This window comes from Micropterus salmoides, unplaced genomic scaffold, assembly GCF_014851395.1.
Source record: "Micropterus salmoides isolate LMB-PRFRI ecotype aquatic unplaced genomic scaffold, ASM1485139v1 Ms_hic_scaffold_4, whole genome shotgun sequence".
NCBI lineage: Eukaryota > Metazoa > Chordata > Actinopteri > Centrarchiformes > Centrarchidae > Micropterus > Micropterus salmoides.
The window spans coordinates 19,984,759-19,996,016 of NW_024043372.1; the positions used below are offsets into that span (position 1 = coordinate 19,984,759).

The window sequence follows — 11,258 nt, forward strand, 5'->3', positions numbered from 1 at the left end:
GTCTGCATTCCTTTTCTGACTCATTACAGGTCTGTTGTGTCTGGTACCCAAGAGGTTGTTTTTTAACAAAGAAAGGTATAACCTCACATGAGAAATACACCCTTACACCCAAATACACTCTTATTTTCTTTGTACAAATATTTTTCTCTTTAATAACATCATCATTATCTATTCCTTGACAGCGCTGCACCCTGCATATCACCCCACTTCTGGGCTGCACTCATCAGCTCCACCTTCACTCTTCGGCCCCAGCTCCTCTCTGCTCTTGAAGTGTTTGATTCAAATATATTTTCTCCAGGGTAGGAGGAGAAAAGCACAGGGGGAAGAAAATAAACAGATAGGGTCATTATTCATGTCTGCCGTGACGCTATGGCAACAGTGTCCTCCTGCCGTGATTGGTCGTAGATAAGGTTGCCTCTTTAGCCATTGCTTTTACTCTGGGGAGTGGACAAATTATTAGGCCGTTGTCAAGGCCTGCACTGTCAGTCACCTCCTAACAACTGTCGCTATTGCCCTATTTCTGCTGCCGTGCTTTAATTTCCTCTGGACAATATATAGGGAAACCCTGCATCATGTACTCTACACTGGCCTTTAGTCAGTCTGTTTACACAAGTGACTGTGTGTTTAACTAGTAGATCCAGTTCATGGATTAGGTTTTGTTTATGCTTAACAAGAGTAGGGAAGAGGACATTTTATTTTGCACTGTTTTATGATTCAAATTGAATAACACTGAAATAATTAATTTCATAAACATTATATTATACTATACTATATTAAATGTTGCATGGGTGTATCATGAATATGTTGTATACCTCCACTGCATTGTGTTCTCAGCTGCACTAATTTTTAGTGAGAAAAATGTAACTATTCTCTGATTTATTTCATCATATAACTTCCTGACCTCATTCATGTGGGCTATTGCCAAAACAGGCTCTGCGTTCCAGCTACAACCTCCCACTCAACCTCTAAGTTGTGCTGCTTGGTTCTGTGTCAGGATTTCTTTTAGTAATTCAGGGTTAATATAACAACTGAAGACTATGGTTCACTTTAGCTCCACTAAAGGAGCAGATGCTCTCCTGTCACGTTACCCTACCTGAGTTCATTGCTCCATAGTCAGCTTCCCACAAAAGTGCATTATGGTGGCACAGTTACATAAAACTTTGAGTTTAACTTTAACTTTGTCTAGTCAGTAATCAAAATATGTAATGGTGTGTTGTGTAATACATGTGCAGAAGCATTAAAATGATTGTAAACCAGAATGTCAGAGCATGTGTCAGTTTATGATATTGCTGGATTATGCTCTCTATAAAACTATTATCAATGGGATGCACAGGGTAGCCAATGCCTGCCATTGGTATTTTTAAGAGTAATGAAAAAAACTTTAAAAATAAAACTGCCTAAATTCTAAAACTAGAATTTGCATATTTTTATAAACAGCAAAAACTGAAGCTCAACAAATCTCCCTTTGTCCACACAACCCAGGTTATTTACCCAAATTGTGTTATAGACACTTTAATCTAATTGAAAAAAAGAGATACTTTACTTACTTGTTCCTATTGCACAGACCTCTCTTTGAGCAGTTTTCATAGGCTGTTTATTTGGTAGTTCTAAAGACTAGTTCAAATGAAAACTGTTCCAGTAAGAGGTCTTAACAGGCCTGTGTATTATGCGGAGTGACATTTCAGCAAAGACACAACATTTTTCAGTAGCACAGTTAAAATTTTGTTCACCTTCCTTGGGGTGTCAAGCGTAATCTCAGTGGCTAGTATGTCAAAACATGGGTAAATAAAAAGTATTTGCATGTTTATATACCTCTAAGTGAAGAGAAAATGTAACTTTATGTAATTTTGGTAAACTGGCCTTTAGTCTGTTTTCTGAATTTAGGGTTTGAAATAAAAGGCTCTACTTTATTTGTTTCCAACAGTAGTGCTATCATGTCTTAATCACACAACACACCCTAGAAACCTAAAAAAATAAAATCATCACCCTATAAAAATATAATCATTCTGATTAATTATCTTTTAGCTGTACATGTGGTTGAAGGGATATTACAGACTGGATAGCAGTGTAACGATTCTTCTGGTATTTCTCTCTGTGGTATATGGGAGTAGTCACTTATTCAGGTTAAACAAGCTCTAGGTACAAGAATGATATACAGTACTTAAAAGCAAATGCAGTGATTTTTTGTTTACACTATGAACGCTGGTTGAGAGGGGAGCTGTCATATGGTACTAAAAGAGGTGTCTAGCACCATGTACTTGCTTGTTAGCATGATTGGCGGGGTGTGAGTGTGGGACTGTGTGCGTGTGTGTCAGGGTGCTGTTTTCTGACAGACTTCCCAGTTCTCTGTATTGTGTAATGTGAATCAGGCATGATTTAGTGCAGTGGATTCTGGGGACATTCTGCTCCTATGTGACGATTGCATGTTCAGTTTTCAGTGACATGGTGGTGTCACAGCAGGGGGTGCAAGTGACAAGCAGTGATAGGGCTCTCCCCTCTAAATATAGAGAGACCACTAGAGGGTGAAATCTATGTGAAATATCATGAGGATAATTTTTGATTATGATCACAGAAACCTTACTATTTCATCTAGTTCTAGTTCACCTTATCAATGTTTTGGTGTCTACTGTGTAGAGTCAGCAGTGTATGTGAAAATAGTAGGCTTGTCTTCAGTGCACATTTAAGGACTCTTTCTATGATCATAGAAGTGCGGTTACAATTCATAACCTGTTTTCAGTTATCATCATGCTAGCGGGCAGCATAACCATGGATGGAATATATCAACAGCTATTAGATGAATTGCCAGTGAATTTAGTACAGACATCGGTGGTTGTCAAAAGATGAATCCTTAAATCCAAAAATGTCTCAACAACCAGTTGATAGATTGCCATGAAATTTGGCGTACACATTCATGTACCCCTCAACATAAATTGAATAACTTTTGGTGATCTCCTGATTTTTCATATAACGCCACCATCAGGTCAAAATTTCACCTTCAGTGCTTTGGTTTATGACTAAATATCTGCAAAACCAAGGGCATTCCAATCAGCATCAACTGTGCTCTGTGTTTTTTGATAATTAGCAAATGTTAGCATGCTAAAACACTAAACTGTGATTGTGAACATGATAAACATTATACCTACTTAACATCAGCATGTAAGCATTGTTTTTGTGAGTATAAGCATGCTGACATTAAATGTGCATATATAAGTACAGCCACTAAGCATGGCTGAAGACTCTTTTATTTCTCAAATGAACAGAGTTGGAGTCAATAAAGTTATCAATAGAGTTTTTCCTTATATATTAAATATCTGACATTTGGAGACATTAGAGAAGAATTTCAACAAGCCACATGTACTGTATTCTGTGATACTTTTGTTTTTGTGTATTGGATGCTAAACATTATTTTCCACTCAAGCAAACTCACTGTGGATAAGTGAGTCATGAATAAATAAGTGGTCCAAGTCAATCCAACCCATTACCTGTATGCTCAAGTGCATATCTGATATGTGATTTTAACTGTATGTAATTCCCTGATCCTGCAATCCTTACTCATATTTCTTTCATAAATGTGTCTTTCAGATCCTGGCCATCATCTCCATCCTCTTCATCGTGCTATCCACCATTGCCTTGTCTCTGAACACCCTTCCAGAGCTGCAGGACACAGATGAGTTTGGTCAATCCTCAGACAACCCACAACTGGCCCACGTGGAAGCTGTATGTATTGCCTGGTTTACCATGGAGTACTTGCTTCGCTTCCTCTCCTCCCCCAGCAAGTGGAAGTTTTTTAAGGGTCCCCTTAATGTCATTGACCTGTTGGCCATCTTGCCCTACTACGTCACCATCTTCCTGACAGAATCCAACAAGAGTGTGCTGCAATTTCAGAACGTCCGCCGCGTGGTACAGATTTTTCGGATCATGCGAATCCTGCGTATTCTGAAGCTGGCTCGCCACTCCACGGGCCTTCAGTCTCTGGGTTTCACTCTTAGGAGGAGTTACAATGAGCTGGGCCTGCTAATCCTTTTCCTGGCCATGGGCATCATGATCTTCTCAAGTCTGGTGTTCTTCGCTGAGAAGGATGAGGAGGATACAAAGTTTAAAAGCATTCCAGCTTCTTTCTGGTGGGCGACTATTACAATGACCACAGTAGGCTATGGAGATATCTACCCAAAAACTCTACTGGGGAAGATAGTGGGGGGGTTATGCTGCATAGCTGGAGTACTGGTGATTGCCCTACCTATTCCCATTATTGTAAATAACTTCTCTGAATTCTACAAGGAACAGAAGAGGCAGGAAAAAGCACTTAAACGAAGGGAGGCCTTAGAAAGGGCAAAGCGAAATGGTAGCATTGTCTCAATGAACTTGAAAGAGGCGTTTGCTCGTAGTGCAGAACTAATGGATGTGGTGGTAGAGAAGAGTGAGAGGCCCCATGACAACCACCTCTCTCCAAGCCGTTGGAAATGGACCCCAAAGAGGGCTGCATCAGAGACAAGCTCAAACCGTTCCTTTAATGCCCAGGAGTTAGGCTCTCCCAACAAGGCCCGAGACACCAGTCCCCAGAGGCTAAATGTTCAGAAGCTGGAGGAGATGTACAATCAGATGGCCAAGACACAATCCCAACCAAACCTCAACGCTAAAGACAGGGGCTCCAGAGTTGGCAAGCAGAGGGATGAGATAGAACTGGGGGCCATCCAAGATCATGGGCCACCAGTGCTAGGAACCAGAGAAGGAGTAGGGGACATGAAAAGCTTGTCCAGCATTGACAGCTACATCAGTTGTGCTACAGATTTCCAGGAGAACCCACGCTTCCCCCATAGTCCAGCAATGGAGCTTGGCCTTCAGGAAAGCAACCGGTTCTCCCACAGTCCAGCTATAGCATTGTCTCAGCATGGCAGTGCAAAAACAGGCCAGCAAGCTACTGGGGAGCATGAGCCCATGCTGCCCCCCGTGTCTGTTGCAAAGCCCTCATACTCACAGAATGCACGGAAATTCTTCTTTTCTGGCAACTCCTCAAAAACCCTCATTCCCAAAGGAGGCTGTCGCAGCGAAGGGGAGTCGTGCCTGTCCCCACTCTCAGACAGTTCAGTCCTGTCAGACCACTCTCTGTTAAGCCCTGAAGTTTCTATCTACACCACTGCCAGCAGCAGAACCCCACCGAAGTCCCCAGATAGCACTGCCCCAACTGTCTTCACCTTCCATGACTCCTCCATCAGCAAATACATTGACGCCGATACAGATGATGATGAGCACCTCCGCGACATCTCTGATGCCAGTCCCTCTGAGCGTCTTTTGGCTGGTTCAAGCCCAAAACGCAGCATGAACATCAATTACCAGAAAGGCACCAACCATTTAGAAGCAGCCCAAAAATTGCTAGGCCAGAACTGTCTGTTCCCCATTGAAGGGATTTGTGGTGTAGCCCATGAGAATCACGTAGGTCCTGAGCTGGCACGTAGACCAAAGTTTGAGAGGGGGCGTCAAAATACTTTAGATAAAAGCCTCTGAGGTACAAGTGCAGCTGAGATAAACAGGAAGCTAGGGCCGGAGTGTTTGTGATGGAGACACTGGATGGACTAAAAACACTCTATAAGCCAGAGACAAAGGAAGAGGGAGAGACAAAGAGTCTCACTGAAACATTTCACAAATTAGCTGAGTGTGCCAATGGGCTATAAGCTCAGGATGAACATGTGTGGTGAATACTCTGGGAGAAAAACACTTCTAAATTGGAGAATGTCACTGCCCCTCCTTCAACTCATTCCTATTAGCGGTATTACACACCCACAAAAGAAAAGATCACTCCCAGGAAGCCAACTGGTTTGTTCAGAGATCCCTGTGGAAGCAGAGTCATCAGAGAAATTTAAATGTGGCTATAACTGGTGTAACACAACCAGTGATGGTTTTAGCAGCAGGGAGGAAAATTCCTGCTGCCCAGTATCCCATTTCTGAGTCCCAGTTCATTTTGTAGTCTTGAAGATACAGGAGAAGACTTAGAAGCCTATAAGCTACGTACTTGTGCCCTCCATTCCCAAAACTGGCCTTAGTCATTTACATTTGTAGGGGTGTGCATGTCTGCATATAAGTATGTGTGTGCATGTGTGTGAGTGAGTGTGAATGTTGATGGGCGATCTAATGGTAATTCATGTATACACACTCTTGAGATTGTCTTACCTGATTTATTTTTATATAGATAAGAGAAAGTTCCTTATAGAAATATGTGATTTGCTAGTCTGCTGTGTCATAATCATATGTGAAGAGTAATCCCGTATAAGGTTCAATGTCTTGGCACAGAGGCTACAGTTAACAGAGACTCCAGCCCAACAGCCATTGTGAAGAGCTCTCTTTCTTGAACAGTATTTTGCTATCCCCTATGTTATCATGTCATGGATGTTTCTTTCAACTCTTGACAAATGAATATTGTATTAGCACCTCAGTATCGGTTTTAAAGGATGGTAGTGGTAGTGGACCAAGAACTTTCATATGGGCTAACATAACACAAGATCCAGAAATAATAAGCTTGATTGCTACATAAAGCACATATTTATGAAGCGTGCATGCGTCCAACCGGTCAACATACAAAAACATGAGATGCTTTAAAAATCAAACATATGAAAATCCTCTAATATAGTTTTTATGTTTACAGCATATGATTACTGACATTAAGTTTATATTTTAGTAACAGATGTTCAGCATGCATTGGCCTTCCTTTGTCCAACATGAAAGTAGCCAAAGAGCTCACACTGATCAGATAATGGAATATGCGTGTATTTGATACTGAAGGCAGGGGAGTTTTTCTTCTCTACTTTAAAATAAAGTTTAACAGCACTGAATATACACAGCAAAGTTAACTTTATTCTATGTCAGGTGTAAATGCCCAACCTGATGAAACCCATGCATGAGCACACGTACCCACTAAAGATACGTACAGGTATGGATCACAATCTTCAGGATACACATTACATTTAGTTTCCATGGTGACAGCAGCTATCCTCAAAGGCGGGCAGCAGCTGAGCAATGGTTTGTTAATTGGGGCGGGAAGGTTTGGTTGCATGTAACGTATGTTCAACACATATACAAGAACACACACAGGCATGTAACCATAGTGACATGTATGCACAGTAGTCACATGTTAGCAGAGCCACTCTTCACTGTGCATATTTATGAGTACCGTGTAAAAGCAATTATGATGTAAGGATCTTGTACATTGTTATGTTTATGTCTAAAATATCTGTAGCATCCCATAAATACTACAATTCCCCACAATGCATTCTCTATTATCTGTTTAGATACCGTATTGCCTCATAGCAGAGAGACACAGTCCTACATAAGACAAGTGTCACTTGCCACTGTTAAAAACAACATATTATAAGAATGACCAATGCTCCATCTCCTGAGAGAAGCATCATAGAAATCTCTCTCCTCTCTCCATGATAATCCCAAGCTTAAGAATGTGAATGAATATGATCCATATAGTTCATGCTAACATGAGCAGAGTTAGTTTACTGTGAACTTACTTATTCTTCCTCAGCCCCTTGAAATCTAATTGAACACTTTAAAGAGCAGGTATATTTTATGTCATCACAACTTTCTCCAATGTTAATGAGATGAGTGAAGAAGAACCTCACTGCCAAATAAATTCCCAAAGAATACTGACCAAACTGTAAAAGCTTCCTGGCACAAATATATAAGTAAAATATGCTAATAAAAGAGTTCATACATTATACATGTAGGTGTTGAGTAAAATTTGATTCAGAAGTCAACAGATGGTGATCGACATCCTTTTTTTAGTGTTGTGGTTAAGAGTATAATCACAAACCCTGATTTCATTTCCTTTTTTTAATCACAGAGTTGAACCATTTCATAGTGCTCTCCCATAGTGAGAGGAGCTGAGGTGTGAAAAGAATAGCAATGAGACAGAGGGAACCATGTTTGTGCGCGTGTGTGTGTGTATGACTGCTGTAGAGTCAGGGCATTAGAGCTGTGTGGTTGCCACTTAATGGAAAAGAATGAACTGTTTCTGATATGAATGTATGCTTGTCGGGGAATCCTGCTTTTCCTTTTTCTCCGTATTCTATCTGCAGTTCTGACTCTTAACATGCAGCAGTAAGACCGATTGTAACGCCAAGAAATCTCTAATCATATGAGAAATTAAGATTATTTTAGCACACATTTAATCCTTTAAGTGCAGCTTCATTTACATCCTATTCATGAAGAGAGGGATGGGAGGAGCAATTTATGAATTTCATTTAGCATACTTCAAGTAATTAGGCAAGGATGGATGGTTTGAGCTGGTGAGAAAATGTATTTTATGCAGCATCATAGTGTCAGCTCCTAAATGCACTATGTCTCACTACATAACGATGTTTTGTATTCAAGTTAAATTTCTAAAAACTGCCCTTTGTTGCAGATAAACTCAAGTATTTGCTAAAAGTATATTATATTATATTAAAATAAGAAAATGTCTTATGGCATAACCACTGACTGCTATAATAGTTAACATTTTCCAGAAGCCTCTGTTGAATTCAGATTGAATCATTCAAGTCTCCACCAAAAACTTGCTGTAAATGGCTGCTCCTTTGGTTCTATTCATAATTAATTAAGTCTTTCCACAATAAACTTGTGCAATGCATATCACACTTTTAGGTGCAAGTGGCAGAGGTTAAATTTTACAATAGAAACATGGTAAAAATGCAAGGTTGGACCATTACATTACATTTTGTCTCAACAACAGAAACATTTGGTTGATATACCAACAGTTGGATGTCAGTTCCTGGTTAACATTTTGTTGCATATGTATCTTTATCTTATGAAAAGTATGGCAACAATTTTAACCTTAATTTTAATCTTTTACCCTCTTACACCTATTTACCTTATTTACACCTATAGTCCATGGAGATTTTAGATCAGTCTGAGGTGACCTTTGAGTGTGTTACATAATAAAAAAAATGGATAATTAAGTTTCACTTTTCAACACTAAGATAAAGGGCATTCAGACCACTCAAGCTGTCATGAAGCATCATGCGAGCTTCTGCGAGCATCATTAGGTTTTCTATATTACGGTAGTCAGGGACCACTTTTCACTGAAACAACGATGACAATCAATATTCGATGAATAGGCAGCAAGCTCTATTGTAGAAAACTGACATTTATTACAAAAATTACAACCATGTACATTACACACAAATCCTGACACAAGTATTGATACTATATACTATATAAAGCTTTTAGACATCATAGTGCAAAGAAACAACCATTATGTTGTGATATGATACCTAGACTGTGATACTGTGACATTAGACCAATGTAGAAACAAAAAACATTAATTTAATTTTACAAGTCATCCTTGTTTTTATTTTATTCAGGTACTCCCCTCCATTTTCCAAGGGAGCCATTGAAAATAATGAAATCTAATAGAAAAAAAGAGAAGCTTTTAATTTCAATTAGATTAATGTGGAGAAATTCTGATGTGAATCAAAAGACTAAACCATCACGCTTTAAGAAGAAAACACAAGTGACTTGTGTTATTTCTCATTTATTGAGACCAATTAAAATGAAGAGCACAAGTTTTCAAGCATTTCCATAACAAGACTCCCAACTGTACAGTAAATGCACTTAGTTGAAACCTGAAACATCAATTTGGATGTCACACTAGCTGCTAAATTTATCTGTAAAGAGGTTCAAGTTTTTTTCATTGTTTGTTAGAACCCCAGAGGACCCTTTTCAAGAACATTTGGCCCAGTGAGAAACACTGCTTTAGCAAGTAGCCCAATTCCACATGGTCTGAATCTAACACTGTATTACGGGGTTGGGGTTGATTCAGGATGCCTTCCTGGTGTAAAACACACATCACACATGACAGTATAAAATAAACCAGTATTAGAGCATGAGACAAATTAAAACCTAGTACAAATTAAAAACATAAACTATATTTTTTCTACGTTTTAAGCTCAGTGGAATTGACCCCAACCTTGCCTAAGCCATCAGTCTTTGTAAAGTACACTGTTTCCAGGGAATTGAAAAAAGATATTTGAACGACCTTAGCCAGCTCTTATACAATGTTGTTTGTAGGTCCCGAGGCTGTCTGTTTTGTAAAAAAAAAAAAAAACAACACATTTTTACCTGTTGACTTTCTATGCTGTTGTTTCTGTATAAATGTTCTATTGTTCAGTGCATGTTGTAACTTTGGCGTTGTGACTGGTTGTGATTCACACAGAGCCAGTACTTGTCACGTTAAAAAAAGTGTCTCAATGTCCCAAGATATTTCTATTTCTTAAGAAAAGCTACATTTCCCTTGGATGACTCAAAATGAATGAAATAAATCAGATCACTTTACATTTTGATTAGGAATTTCTGACTTTCATTTTACTGATAATTAGCCGTTTTTGATGCAAACCAAAAAAGGAATGTGTAGTAAGAACAGTAAATGTATTATATTCTGACTAAGAAATTAGAATTTTCATAGGCACACATTCAGCCATATTAATAAAATGTTTACTCTGGAGACGATTACATTTGGTCCTTATAACTTTAAAGGCGCAAGCGTTGACCAGCACTCTTTAACAGAACAAGTTTGGCAACCAGTGTTTGTAATTATTTTGGTCAGTTTGCAATTATACCGGCAGATTGTTCTTTATACATGTGTATGGGTAAACACGTACAGGAGTTAGGCTAACAGAAGGAAGGAGGAGGAGGTTAGATGAAGAGGAAGCTGTGGGCTGTTGGGCATGAGCAGGCCTCTAGCCTCCCCACACGCCTCCACACACCCCTGCATCGAGGGTTTCCCACCGCCTGCCACTGGAGAGACTGTCTTCTGCAGGAAGGAAGGAGGGAGAATCGAGTTAGTGGTCACAAGATTTCTCTATAAATCCAAGTGATAAACAATGTCACCATCTAGTGGTAGTGCTCACTGTTACCAATCTAATCTAAGAGAGAGATTAGTGGTCTGGGATGATAAAACGAACAAACACAAACCCTGGAAATGTGACCCAGGCCGCTCTATCACTACTCTATCCATCATTGACCCCCTCAAACCACAGACAGAAGAAACTGAATGTTCGAACAGTGTTGTACATGCTAGATATTTGCAGATAACACGACCAGGAAATTCTGTCTATGCAGTTGTGTGTATTAGCTGCACATAAGTACATATATCTGCAAATATATTATTACCATTTTATGGTAAAGGGGCTATGGTTATCCTAATTCTAATTTTTTAATTAAGTATATACTTAAAGGAAAAGTCTGGATATACATAATTTGCTTTC

The 11,258-nt window shown here is 39.4% G+C and overlaps 1 protein-coding gene across 1 annotated transcript in view; it reads left to right on the forward strand.

Annotated features, from left to right (window-relative positions):
- kcnb1 (potassium voltage-gated channel, Shab-related subfamily, member 1) overlaps positions 1–10,888 on the forward strand; it is a 42,245-nt gene extending 31,357 nt beyond the window's left edge. Inside the window, exon 3 of the mRNA XM_038697833.1 lies at positions 3,583–10,888. Within this exon, the coding sequence (XP_038553761.1) occupies positions 3,583–5,502 (1,920 nt within the window). The 3' untranslated portion in view covers positions 5,503–10,888. The remainder of the gene's footprint in view (positions 1–3,582) is intronic.
- Positions 10,889–11,258: the final 370 nt, after the last annotated feature.